The 14874-nt window shown below is 48.6% G+C and overlaps 1 protein-coding gene across 2 annotated transcripts in view; it reads right to left on the reverse strand.

Annotated features, from left to right (window-relative positions):
- The window catches only part of LARGE2 (LARGE xylosyl- and glucuronyltransferase 2), a 305710-nt gene that overhangs the window by 36645 nt on the left and 254191 nt on the right, over window positions 1-14874 (reverse strand). For both annotated transcript variants that reach the window (XM_085646702.1, XM_085646703.1), the window contains 6 exons: window positions 13637-13760; window positions 12376-12547; window positions 10111-10215; window positions 7834-7946; window positions 3430-3555; window positions 2662-2817 (listed from right to left, as the gene is read on the reverse strand). In XM_085646702.1, the coding sequence (XP_085502828.1) occupies window positions 2662-2817; window positions 3430-3555; window positions 7834-7946; window positions 10111-10215; window positions 12376-12547; window positions 13637-13760 (796 nt within the window). The remainder of the gene's footprint in view (window positions 1-2661; window positions 2818-3429; window positions 3556-7833; window positions 7947-10110; window positions 10216-12375; window positions 12548-13636; window positions 13761-14874) is intronic.

Raw genomic sequence — 14874 nt, forward strand, 5'->3', positions numbered from 1 at the left:
GGGATTAGAACTTTTGGCTTCAGACTCCAGGCTTCAACACCAAACGTCTTACAAGCTTTGGTCAAACGACAAGGCTGTTACTGAAGAGTGAGAAAACTTCACAGTGAGGTTGTTCAGAGATTGTAGTTGTAAAACTACAAGTAGAAAAGAAGAGCGTTCCTGGGGCCTGTCATGAAGCAAATAAAGGAGTACTACACCTAAAAAATTATTACACAAAGAACATTATTAATCTGTACTTCAAACTCCCTGCAGTGATGAAGACGCACAAAGTTATGTCCCGGAGAAAGGATATATCTGTCCTTAGCACTTGTGGGTCAAAATAAGTGAGACATCGGCATGATGACGAGCTGGAATAGCGATTTGGTAAATGCGAATGCACCATTCGACTGAAGATGATGAAAGCACGCAAAAAAAGGGCCAATGTCACCACCTCCAAATGTTATGGGAGTGATTGCTTGCAAATGCCGTTTTCAGGGGAGGAGGGTGCTTACCTCGCTAGCCCCTTCAGTGTTCCCTTTACAAAGGCCTCTTCTACGTGCGCTCCTATAACTCTGTGTGCTCTAGTGCACGATGCAGCTACCACAACACATTGTGCAGGGCTTAGCGCTAAAAAGTCTGTCCTTGTGGTTGGATGCAATGGCGGGTACCTCTTTTGAACTAAATTGCGTCACCCACTAGCTTCAAATATTTCACGCCATATGAAGTGTCTGCTTGTGCCTGAACGTCAAGTGGAGTCCCAACATTCTTTCACAGGGTGTCTCCGGAGAAGCAAGCGGATTGTTTCAGTTGCTTCAAGCTGTGATACCAGTGTGTTTAGGTCTATCTTACCTTCGTATACCTATACGTGTTCCTTCCTATGCTGCAGGCACTCTTCGATTTCCTGGCTTTGCTCATACGTGGCCAGGTGGGGATCATACGTGGCCATTTGGGGATCATACGTGGCCATTTGGGGATCATACGTGGCCAGTTGGGGATCATACGTGGCCAGGCGGGAGCAAAGCTCTCCAAACAAAGCACAAGTGATCCTTTCGAACAAGCATTTCTCCCCAAGATATACACCCACTTGCTTTGTCTCTCTGGCGGGGCTCCGCTCTATGCCATTAGGTTACGTGATCGAAACCATCACTCTATATGCTGAAGGGTAATTCGGATGGTGCCAAACACCGCCGTTACTCTGATCCCGTGGAACCCAAAATCTGACCAGGTATTTAAGTTGCAAGACTTGACTGACGTCCTTCAGTGCGCTGGCTAGAATAGGACCAAGCTTAGAAGGACCGTCTGTGCTTCAGATGCTTGCTGATGGTGGCCTCAACACTGGTTTGGGAGTAGTTTTTCTGAAATGTCCACTCCCCATTTAGGAGATTACCCCAACGTGGGCTTTTCGACTTTGGAGACCCCCCTCTATTATGTGGCGAGTGTCCGTTCAATGTAGCTTAGTTAAAAGCCTCAAGGATATATCAACGAACAGGTGCAACAGCGCAACTTGCCCTCTATTACCCCCACGGTGTTATTGATTATTCAACTTAAACCTCTTAAAAGTAGCTTTCGATGAATTCAAGAGCCCAACTGAACAACAACTTCAAACCCCATGCTTGTCAAACCACCAGAAATGATTTCTGCATTTCAGTCACAACTTTAAAATGAACTTGTGTCAACGTCTAAGCTCCAAAAATACTTTCGAACATCAACTTCGGGAAAAAATGTCATATGTCCTCTTCAAATTACTGATTGATAAACTGGTGACACTGCAATAAAAGTGCACTCTATTCCCCATTGCAAAAATGTTTTCAGCAGCACTGACGCTGGTGAAACACCAGGTCACAAAGTCCAATCTGAAGATGGTGCAGTAGCGTGTGCCGCACTGGGCTAAAATGACACCTCAGTGGAGAATCATTCCATACAAGCCCAGAGTTGGTGCTCTAAAGCTATACTTTTTTTAACCGAACCATTACTTGGCTGATCAATGTACCGTACGGGGGGATCCATGATAAAGGCGAGCAGCATGACTGCAGACCTTGTGCACGAGGTGTAGGTACTCGCATGTTTCTGCTAAAAAATCTCCACATATAAAAGTTTCTTAAACTTGGCAATATTTGGATTAAACCAAGAAGTCACAGCTTTATCAAAGCCTTAGAGCTGAAGCTTAGTGCTGTGAACAAGAGGTGCATAACTGAAAGGAGGGGAAATGTGATGGCAGATACTGGATATGAAATGTATGTACAAGAAGTCGATAAGTTAAAATCGAGGAGGGACCAAGAGATTTATCAGGCACAGAAAGTTAGGATTCTCCACCGGTAACGCCTTATTGGAGCTGCTCCATGAACACTGAAGCTGGAGTGTTGCATGTGCGCACAGGTGAAAGGATCAATAGAGCCGGGAGAATTTGCGTCCACCAGAACCTATGAAAGTTCAATATAACTCAAACTAACTTGGTGATTATTATCTGAAAGTAGTAGCTGGGGAGCACGTCGACATCAATCCTCCAACTGTATCGCAAACCTTTCACTCCCCTTTTACCCAGGGATTGCGAATTAGCATGACAACTTTAACTTCATCTTCAACTCCCCAGGAAGTGTGGGTTTCATACAATGTTACAAATATCCCTCCTCCACCAAAGACGTTCTGCCCCCAGAGTGAATTTTTCACATCAAGCCCTCTCACCTGGAGGCTCTCGGGCTGAGCCGGGCTGGGACAGCCGAAGAGTTCTCTCCGCAGCAGATTCCCATCGTACTCCAGGAAGGTGAGGTACAGGTTCCGGAAGAGCTCCACGTGCTTGTTCTTGACGTGCAGTTTACTGGGCGAGTTCCAGTGGATGACCTGAGAAGGGAACATCATCAAAGGGGAGTTGGGAGGCTGAGAAGAGGTCTGGTCAGGAGTGCATGCGGGGACTGATGGTATAGATGGGAAGCTGGGTGACTAGGAGGTCGTGACTGAGGTGCGCTGACAGAGCAGTGACTAGGCAGCCCCAAGAGAGGTCCCAGTTAGCCCACAGGTGTCACATCTTGAAATCACTGCCAGAGGACACCTAATCCCAAATTAAGCGTCACAAACAAAAGTTGCTTGGATGGCCCTCCCCCAGGCCCCTGCACTCCCTTTCAGATCATGTGATCAAGAGACGGCTGGTACTACAATAGCCTTGAGGTCACATGATTACAAGACATCAGACCCCTGCACTCATCTTCAGAGCATGTGCTCAGGAGAGGCAAAGCCCTGCGCAAGCCTTGAGATCTTGGTGTAATCCATATTTTTAAGACCGCCTACACTCCCCACTCCAGTCATGCTGTTTTACAGAACCCCAAGACCTCCCCTTCCTACCCTCAGGCGATGTAATCATGAGAAGTCAGAACCCAGAAATCACGGAGTCATAAGAAACCATGCATTCGCCTCCAGATCATGCTGCAGCCTTGAGTGGTGACACCACAGACTCACCTTGAGGTCCGACACCTCGGTGTAGCAGATCTCCGAGCGCGTGTGGTCGGACAGCTGAACATTCCAGTAACATGGGAGCTGGTAGACCAGGGTTGGCATCTGCTTGATGACTGCATTGAAGATGTCCTGACAAAGAGCAGGGAGAGGAATCATTCAGGGGGGGTGCATCTGGGAGGAATGCAGTGGGGCTGGCAGGGTATGGACAGACCGACAGATTCACACAGGTGGTTCATGGCACATGGGCATATATAGCCACGCTGAGAAGGGCCTGGAAACCAGCAGAGGGAAATGTTGCTGCTCTGCAAGGATTGTAAAGGCCTATGAGGGATCTCTGCTTTTCACTGCATGAACTGAACACCTTAACAAGCATTTACAATGCAATGGTCTCGGCATTGGTAAAGTTAGAGCTATTGGCATTGCTCATGACATTATTTTTGTTTATGTTTTTAAAACATTTAAAGAAACGTAGATGGATGGGTGGGTGGGTGGGTGGAAGGAAGGATGGCTAAGTGAAAGGGTCGATGGAGAGAGAAAGGGAGAATGGATGACTGAAAGGGTGGATGGGTGGAAGGATGAGTGACTGGGTGGATGGATGAGTAAGTGAAAGGATGGGTGAAAGGGTAAATGGCTGGATGGATGAGTGAATGAATGGGTAGAAGAGTGGATGGATGAGTGTACAGATGGATAGGATGAAAGGAAGGATGGATGATGGATGAGTGAAAGGATGGATAAAGGGATGGGTGAGTGAAATGATAGATGGAAGGATACATGATGGATAGGTTTGCAAGTGGTTGAATATGTTTGGATATGGCTGGGCTTACTTATATACTATTGCGTGACCTCCTCTGATGTGTCTGTAAAACGTACCTATTGTCCTGAATTTTTGTCCTGAATTTTGACCTCTTGTCCTGAATTTGTGTCCTGAATTTTGACCCTTTGTCCTGAATTTTAACACTCACCGTCCTGAATTTGCACCAACGCCAGTTGGTCAACCTACTGTGCAAAGAGTAAGGAGAACAATTAAGGAGTACAATGGACGAATGCCATCGGCAGAAGTAGGTAGATAGGTGGCCAAAATACCTCTTGGATAAGATCATAGTGCAACGCAGGCTTTGTCACCTAACGATTTACCAAGTAAATTGCTAAATAGGGGTGAAGGACCATGAGAGTATGGAGTTCTGTATTAGAAACTCTTAATGTGGTAAACCGTATGCTCTGAATAGATTGAGGGTGAAGGGTTCTAAATCCGATGAGTGTGTATCCCAAAACGTAGAGCATTCTAAGAATATCATACAAGTATCCCATTTCCATGCAATCTTACCGGCAGCTTTGGGCTGACCTCTCCCTTGCAACAATGGCAGAAAAAGCGGTGCTGAGACACCGTCACCCCAGCCGCTGCAGCCGCCTCCGCCATGTTCTCCCTCCTGCGAGCCGACCACCTAAGATTGGTGTCCCTGCGTGACGTCACAACTCGGAAGAAAACCTTACCGGGCTGGGACAGACCGCGGCTCTGCCTGACTGTGTGACGTCAGAACATCGAAACGATAGAGGGAAGGGAAGGGATGGGATGGAACATAACTGTCTCAGTTCTCTATGGTCGTATTCGAGGAAGCGCCACACAGAAATATTTCCTAGTCTACAATGCGCATGGGCAGAGCACTGTCCCAGCGCTGGCCATATTAAGATCAGGCTAAAGATCACGCCTCAATGATGTACTCCATGATAACAGCTTTCATTTTCCACTATCTTTCTGCACAATAAGCATGACAAACAGCCCTGTCAACAATGGATTTTATAGACTCTTGCTACTCGAAAACGGATCTGAACTATTAGTTATTTAAACGACAGTAACAACTAATAATTTACATACACGGGATGAAATGTAGGTTTCATTACCTCATTCCCTTAATTTGTTTACTTATACAATAAAATGGGTTTCCGAGAAACACTTGTTTTTGTTTTAATTTTGAAGCATAATGTAATTTTATTTTCTAATATACGATATAGATATTGCATTTAAGCACGAGACTTCGGAACTTTAAAGATGGACGCTCTATTTGTCGTCTACCAAACATCACAGCCGTATTTGAAGGCTGGTGTGATTCTAACAGTGGTTTAACTCTGCGTTCCAAGTCTCAGCATGGCGAGAGAGTGAACACAGAGTTCCACAATATCTTTCCTTGTTTGTTCTTGAAAAGAGCGAATTTTCTTCACCTGGTGAGAAGACCTCTTTCCCGAGTTTTCCGGAGTGGTATTCGTGTGGTAAACTGGAGTTAGTTTAAGTGTGAGTGCCTGGGAACAAGTGAAATCCTGCAATCGATGTTTTTTTACCAACTCATTTTAATGTGTGCTTCTAGCCAGGAAGGTTTTATTAGAAATCTATCATCCTGTTTAAAACAAGTAAAGAGGGCACTGGAAGACACCACCGCCTTTCTCCGAGGCCAAGAAGAAATGCCTCGGAGAAAGGCAGCGCCATTTTCGGATTCGGGGGCGTGTTTGTCTTTTCTCTCCTCCAGCCATTGGCTGGAGGAGACAATGAGACTTTCTGTAAAAAACACGCCCCCCGATCCGAAAAGGACGGGGCATAATCGGAGTGACTGGACCTCTTCTCCAGTGGCTGGCCAGCATTTAAGAGGCCAGACAATGGAGAACAGGAGAGAAGAGGGGCGGGTGCAAGCCCCTCTTCTCAATGTCATTAAATCTCGCGAGCGAGACTGCGCAAGCGCAGCCATCGCTAGCCGAGACCTAAAAAGGCTAAAAGGGCACTCCCATAGAAGCAGAAAGGAGATATGTAGCATCCCAACAAGAACTAGGCCTGACGGTGCTTCACGGGGAGTGCCTTCTACAGAGATCACCGCTTCAGCTCATTCGTCTACAGCTTGTAGGTTTCCTACCTATGCCCTACAGAGCGTGCATGATTCTATGACCGCAGCAGCAAAATTATAACAAACTGAGCAGGCAACTCCGGCCCTTTACAATAAAGCAACAGCAGAGGCTCGGACAACATTTACACCACCATGGAACTCAATGGTCAGAACATTTGCTCTTAGAAATGTATTTTATTTCCACTTTCATCTACTTGCACGTTATAGGTCTCAGTGTATACATTGAATAGAAATATCTCAATGATTTGCCCAGGGCCTAGGTGCTCTGCTCTCTAAAATGATGCCAACAGAGGTCCTTAGAATACAGTGGAAGTGATAGGTGTGGTGTCTGTCTTCATCTCAGCTTCTTTTGCCTCCTTTAACACTCCAGAAAGATGGGAGCGGCAGGCTATTCATTCTCGGTACTGAGGTAGAGGGATCAGTGGATTGTGGAGCGCCACACCAGATCTCCTCTGGATGGGAACACAAACCACCCCAGGCCTTGGGCCAGATCAGTGAGTGGTAGCTGGGGTCAATGGTGCAACGGGGCATGCCAGGCATCAGACACGGGCATTTCACTTGGACAACCAAAAAGGCGATGGGTAGAGTGCTTGAATAGATCAACTTGATTGATTATATATAAAACAAATGTATAAAAATATAAATGAATATCCTCTCTTTATACATAATTTTATCAAATAAATATCTATTTTGAATATAAAATTTGGTGATTGACTGTCAATAGTTCAGTTGAATTGAAATTGACTTGCCCACCTATGTTGTTATTCGCCCTGCCCAGGTGCTTCTTTACCCACTTTTGTTTATTCCCTGTCAGGGCATATTTATCCTGCACACGGGGGCCCCGGCTCATTCCTAAAATTAGAAAGCTTGCATGAACAAGTGCCCAGTGCTTCATGAGAGGCCCCTCTTTCTTGCTGCTCAAGAACATTCTAAACAGACATAAAATAAGCAGGCGACTTTAAAACCAAGTAATTTTGGCCTTATTTTAGTCATAAAATACTTTGGATTTTACTACATTGGTCTGCAGTTTCCGATTCTTTAATCCAAGTGCTGAGCTTGTACTGTGACCCTTAAAGCGCACTCTCTGGAGTATCCTTGGTTCTCGATCCCGCGCCGCTACGGCGCAGACACGGTTGTCTTGCTGAAGCAGTGTTTGCCTGGCTAGGAGCTAGTTCTCTAAGACGGTGAGAGAATGTGCCCGACTGGGCACCAGCTTCCTACACTGGACATAGAGTTTAATATTGATCCTTGGTTTCCATTGTAGAGGCAGGCTCCGCAGTGACTTCTGATCGCTGTAGAGTCTCAGTACCCCTGACCAGAGACCTAACCGCAGGGTCTCGGGTTCTTGTGAGCCAGACAGAGCACAAGCACACGCCAAGACCACGCTTCGATCCTACACATGTATGAACTGTGGTCCACCAGAATTGTAAGCAGTATGTTCACTGCCCTCCAGACACAGCGTGGACAGGCAAAGATCATGCTTCGATAAGGACACACGTATGTACCCTGCACCACTCACCTGGTCCGCCAGGGATGTAGACAACATGTTCATCAGCTCACGCTCCGCCGTCAGCCGCCATAACTGCTCCCAGCCAATACGGCGCAACTTATCCAGCAGGAGTAGGATAACACCTGAGACGCAAAAAGCACAACTTGGATTTATTTCTCTATCCCCTTTTCAATTCTCTCATCTCACTTTTTCTTAAATGCACACTCCTCCTTTACTTCTACATCTTATGCATTTAGTTTACATCTTTTGCCCACTGTCTTACTTTATCGATTTTTAATCCCTATTTCAAAAGCCCATTTTCGTACCTGGACTGAATTTTTTTTTCAAACTATCATTTGCATTTTTTAGATATATATGAAAACATGCGACGATGTATGTCCAAACATATAAACATCACCATACACTATGATTCAATTTCTTTAAAAGGAAATCCAAGATATTTTGGTTCAGACCTTCTTTTACACCACTGGATTCTCTCGAGAGCTGAAACTGGGCAATGAATCTACCAGGTGGAAATTAGGGCTGAAGTGGGAACCTTCTCCAGCCTGGCACCATCTATACAGATGCGTCCTTTCTATTTCAACTGCACAGTGCTAAGAGCTTCACCTCGAGTCCTGCATCCATTTATTTTTTCAATCAAGTGGGAAGGAGACCGGCTTGGAAGGGAGGTGGGGGGGGGGGGGGGGGGGGGACTCAATAAGGGGTTCTATGGAATCAGGAGGCCCCAGAAAAATGGGGTGCACTCTGCAGGCATGACTGACATGTGTCGGACTGAAATCAGTTCACCAGCTGATGTGAGAAAACTAATTTTATCTGTGCAAACTGGGGAACCATCGTCGCTAGAGGAGCAGCAGCAGCGTCTCCTGCTAGAGAGGCCTCACAGCACATCCCTGGCTCCCCGTTGCCCCTTGTCATATCAACACTGCGGAAGGACTGAACCCTTGATTTCTAGAAAGACACTGAGGGACCGATTAAGATCTCGGCACAGTTGCTTACTCTGTCACAGTGGTGACCGTCTGCCGAAATATAAATTCTATTGTATCCTATGGGATTTATATTTCAGCGGACGGGATATCCGTCACCGTTGTGATGGAGTAACCCATTCACAGAGATGCAAGTCATTTCACTTCAGGATGTGAAAAATTGAAGAACAAATGAGGGCTGGCATTCAGGAATGACAACAAAACCCAGGAAAAAGAAGCCTGGCTCTTTATATATCCAACCCACAGCTTAAAAAGGACTGACCTCACATGTTACGCAAGCAGGATGGTAACAGGAAGAACAGGAATGCTATGGGACAGGTGGGTGTCCGCAATCGGACCCGTGTCTGTGTGAAGGTTTCTCTTCTTCTACTGCCCCACCCCATACTCAACACCTCCTCACGCCACATTGTACTGCGGAAATAACGTGTTCTGTTTTCCAACCAATTAACACCACTAACCAGGAGCATGGCCACCACTTTACAACTGCAAAGTTAGCCATCAAGTGATGGAAAATGTAACTGCCTTCCAACGCTTTGAGCTCTCCTGAAAACACAACACAATTCAACTACTAGGACTTAAGAGGGAAAGCGTTTTTAACTCTGACCTCTACGTAATTTTAGTCTATTTTGCTAACATGGTGTGTTTTGGGATTTTTCACCAAACTTTGTTTTTGTGATGTAGCCTGGAACAAATGCAGAACCCACCACAGTCTCTTTCAGAGGTCTCGCAAGCCCTGCATTTTCAGCAGATTCAAGGACAGTCCTAACCAACCTCTGGAAAGGTCTTGATGGGACCACACATTTGTTCTCAGGTCCTCTGGGAGAAGACAACAACACAGTGCCTCCAGTGACAAACAGACTGCTCCAGAGCTGCCCAGTGTATTGAAGAGTGCACCCAGGTGACCTTGGTTTCAAGAACACAACCCTCTGTTAGAACTGCTCCCGCCTTGACGGATCTAGCGCTTATAAGGGTTTTAGCGAAGCACAAACCACAACAAGTAAGATTTCCCAGCTGCTGAGAGTTGGAATTGGCCCGCAGTAGTATTTCACACTCTGTGCCGCCAAGCGTTGAGGGTCTGAGGCACTGAATGTACCGGCCAGGTTAGGACAGAACCCTTAGTGGACCTGGCTCTTGGTGGCACTGTGACTGGAGGAATGGGTCAAAGAGGATATGGAGACACAGAGCCAAGGCCAAGGCAGAGAGCAAATGAGACTGGAGAGCCGACAGAAGGGGGCGGGGTTAATGACAGCACGAGGAGAGCTTTCGTAATGATGGTAATAAGTAATATTACTCGACTACTTACCTGTGTTGAACCCGCGACCCAGCGCTGGCCACGGCTTGTGGTTCTTCCACAAGTTCCCCAAGTACCAATCACTCTGATTCTCCACCAGACCAATCACCTGCTTATCTGCAGAAAAGAACAAAGGAAGAGAGGCTGTGAATCACAGGGAGAACACAATACAAGAATCGCGAAACAAGAGGCAAAGCAGGGCAAGGGGAAATACGTCTTTCCATAACCTGAGAGAACAAAGCAGGTTTTTCAAATGTTCATAATGAAAGTGAGCTGGGAGTGTGGGCTCCATGACCTCCGAGGGAAGGGATGAGGGCTGTAGGGAGGGCTCCATGACCTCGGAGGTATGGGATGAGGACTGTACAGTGGGATCTGTGACCTCCGAGGTCAGGGATGAGGACTGTAGGGTGGGCTCCGTGACCTCCGAGGTATGGGATGAGGAATATAGTGTGGGCTTAATGACCTCCAAAGGTGAGGGATGAGGGCTGTAGTGTGAGCTCCATCACCTCCGAGGTATGGGATGAGGGCAGTAGTGTGGGATCCATGACCCTCGAGGTATGGCATGAGGACTGTAGTGTGGGCTCCATTACCTCCGAGGGAAAGGATGAGGACTGTAGTGGGAGCTCCGTGACCCTCGAGGTATGGGATGAGGACTGTAGTGTGGGCTCCATTACCTGCGAGGTAAGGGATGAGGACTGTAGTGGGAGTTCCGTGACCTCCGATGTATGGGATGAGGACTGTAGTGTGGGCTCCATTACCTGCGAGGTAAGGGATGAGGACTGTAGTGTGGGCTCCATTACCTTCGAGGTATGGGATGAGGACTGTAGTGTGGGTTTTATGACCTACGAAGTAAAGAATGAGGACTGCAGTGTGGGCTCTGTGACCTCCGATTGAAGGGATGAGGACTGGAGTGTGAGCTCCGTGACCCTCGAGGTATGGGATGAGGACTGTAGTGTGAGCTCCGTGACCCTCGAGGTAAGGTATGAGGACTGTAGTGTGGGCTCCAGGATATCCGAGGTAAGACGTCCAAGACGACAGCGGCCGTTTACCCCATCCTATTGACCTGCTTGGCATGTGAGCTACCGTGGTCCGCTCCCTCCGCATGGCATGACGTCAACTGCTGCATGGTCCATTCCTCTTTCTGTGCGAGATATGGCCGCTTACATGGGCTGCTCCCCCAGCGTGACATGTCAGCTGGCAGGTGGTTCATTCACCTTTTTGTACATGCCTGGTAAGCTACGTGGGCCTCTCCCGCTGCATGGCATGGCATCACCTGCCATGTGGCTCCTTACTCTTTATATGCATGTCATGTGACCGATTATGGGCTGCTGACAGCGCACAGCATGACGTCAGCTGCTATGTGAGCCTTTTCTCTTTACTTAAGGACAAAAGCTGGGTTGAGGCCCTCCCTCTGCATGCCATGTGAGCTACCTTGGCTGCTCCCTCCACGTGGGATTGCATGGGCTGCAACAGGGCACCACAGGGTGCACGGGATGACATCAACTGCAATGGGGCACCTCACGGTGCATGTCATGACGTGGGCTGCAATGGGGCACCTCACGCTGCATGGAATGACATGGGCTGCAATGGGACACATCATGGTGCATAGCATGACGTGGGCTGCAATGAGGCACCTCATGGTGCACGGCATGACGTGGGCTGCAATGGGGCACCTCACGGTGCATGGCATGACGTGGGCTGAAATGGAGCGCCTCACGGTGCACGGAATGACAAGGGCCGCAATGGGGCACCTCACTGAGCATGGAATGACATGGGCTGCAATGGGGCACCTCACTGTGCATGTCATGACATGGGTTGCAATAGGGCACCTCATGGTGCATGTCATGACATGGGCTGCAATAGGGCACCTCACGGTGCTTGTCATGACGTGGGCTGCAATGGGGCACCTCATGGTGCATGTCATGTCGTGGGCTGCAATGGGGCACCTCACGGTGCATGTCATGACTTGGGCTGCAATTGGGCACCTCAGGGTGCATGTTATATCATGGGCTGCAATGGGGCACCTCATGGTGCATGTTATGATGTGGGATGCAATGGGGCACCTCATAGTGCCTAGAATGACGTGGGCTGCAGTGGCGCACCTCATAGTGCATGGGATGGCATGGGCTGCAATGGGGTACCTCATAATATGTGGAATAATGTGAGCTCATATGGAATGACCTAGACTGGGACCCCCTCCAGCCCATGGGCTGTCCTGGACTGTAATGGGGCCCTCCCTGTGCATGGGACATCAGAGAAGAAGTCAGGGGTCTTTACCTGTAAATTTTTGGAACACGGCCCAGAGTTCAGCGATGTCAGTGGCGAAGGTGATGTCCGTATCCAGGACGATGACTCTGCTGAGGTCAGATGGCAGCGCCCTGGCCAACGTCAGCTTCATGAGGCCATATATGCCAGAATAGTGCTTGTTGGGGATCCAGGAAACCTCGGTCTGAAAAGGAAACGGAGGAAAGGCATTGAAATGGCAGATTTAATCACGGCTTTTGTTGAGCATCTGTGCTTCTAAGCGCCGCTGGCATTAGAGTCAGAAGCCATGTCTTACAACACATGGCAGCACCACATGTAGTTTCATGGCAGCCACACTTGTGCAGCCCTGGTGGAGCCGCAGTCTCATGGAGCTGGCACATGTGAGGCCTCATGGAGTCTGCATGCGACATATCTCATGGCAGCTACACGTGTGCAGCCCTGACGGAGCCGCAGTCTCATGGAGCTGGCACATGAGAGGTATTATGGAGGCTGCATGCAACACATCTCATGGCAGCTACACGTGGGGAGCGGCAGTCTCATGGAGCGGTCACATGTGAGGCATCATGGAGGCTGCATGCAACATCTCATGGCAGCTACACGTGTGCAGCCTTCGTGGAGCTGCAGTGTCATGGAGCTGGCACATGTGAGGCATCATGGAGGCTGCATTCGATACATCTCATAGCAGCTAAACGTGTGCAGCCTTGGTGGAGCTGCAGTGTCATGGAGCTGGCACATGTGAGGCATCATGGAGTCTGCATTCGATACATCTCATAGCAGCTACATGTGTGCAGCTCTGGTGGAGCGGCAGTCTCATGGAGCTGGCACGTGTGAGGCATCATGGAGGCTGCATGCAACACATCTCATGGCAGCTACACGTGAGCAGCCCTGGCGGAGCCAGAGTCTCATGGAGATGGCACATGCGAGGCATCATGGAGGCTGCATGCGACATCTCATGGCAGCTACACATGTGCAGCCCTGGCGGAGCCACAGTCTCATGGAGCTGGCACATGTGAGGCATCATGGAGGCTGCATGCTATATCTCATGGCAGCTACACGTGTGCAGCCCTGGTGTAGCCGCAGTCTCATGGAGCTGGCACATGCAAGGCATCATGGAGGCTGCATTCGATACATCTCATGGCCGTAGCAAGCGTGTAGTATTATGAGAGAACCAAAGGTTGCTTTTTCTAGGAAGAACCAAGTGTCCCACGTCAAAGAAAAGCCACATATGTCATATGCAGGTGTGACTGATCTTCTAAATTCAGGCCTCTCCTACCTTCAAGTCCTCTGCGTTGTAGAAGCTGATGGCCAGCGCCGGTACCATCCAAGACTGGAAGAGCGTTTGGAGGATCTTGTGAGCAACACCATCCGTGATCAGGTGGAAGTGCAGAGGGTTCTTTCTGCAGAGAAGAGACAGGAAAGGAAACCTTGGTGAACACCAAAGCCATGCTGGTTAAATCCATCCACAAGAACGAAACCCAGCCGTGGCGAGGATGGGAGAGTATAGGGTCCATGGCAGCGAATGGCAGAGAAGATGCAATTTACAGACCTCCACCTAGACCAGGATGGAGAGCATGGGGTCCATGGCAGCGAAAGGCAGAGAAGGTGCAATTTACAGACCTCCACCTAGACCAGGATGGAGAGCATGGGGTCCATGGCAGCAAATGGCAGAGAAGGTGCAGGTTTACAGACCTCCACCTACCGATGCTTTCTCCAAGCCCTGCAGAGGAACAGCCCCTCCTACCTGTAGCCCTCTCTAACAATCAGACTAAAAAAAAAGGCGACTCGTTTATGCACGGATCTGTTCTAAGCGCTAACTACCATCTACCATGCAGGAGCTTGAAAGCGACAAAGAGGCGATAGGAGTTGGGTGTGATGAGTCATTGGGGACAAGGCGGTAACTACATGTACTAGGGGGGGGGATAGAAAAGGAGCCCTAGAAAGGCCGCGTGACTAAGGCACCAGGCGATTGTTATCCAAGCATCGATCACTTCTACACCGACATCGAGGGCCTCAAAGATCCTTAGCAGAACATGCGATGCCGGCTGGTCTGAAAATGGACTCTTGAGTTACAATCCAGCACTAAAATCTGCAGATTATCCAAAAATGAGAAAAAGACTAGCCCTTAAAACACATATCACTGTTATGGCACAGAAATAGACAATGTTCAGGAATTTGTTTACCACGTGACAGACAGGCATGCCTTTTGTCTCTGGCAGATCTTTATGCCACATGCAAAGAGAGGAGTGCCTGGCCTGCCTATCCCTCAATCAATCAATCAGCATGTGTATAGCGCAGCACTGTCACCCCAAGGGGTATTCGGGCGCTGTGGGTGCCACGTCTGTCAAAGAGCAAGGTCTTGAGTTTCTTCCTGAAGTTTTCCAGGGAAGGTGCTGTTCGGAGATTAAGGGGCAGGTCATTCCAGGTCTTGGCGGCGATGTAGGCGAAGGAGTGGGCCCTGCTGCGGTTGTAATGGATGCGGGGGTTGTGCGCACGGGCTAATGAGGAGCTCAG

This window comes from Triturus cristatus, chromosome 3_1 (genome assembly GCF_964204655.1).
Source record: "Triturus cristatus chromosome 3_1, aTriCri1.1, whole genome shotgun sequence".
Taxonomy (NCBI): domain Eukaryota; kingdom Metazoa; phylum Chordata; class Amphibia; order Caudata; family Salamandridae; genus Triturus; species Triturus cristatus.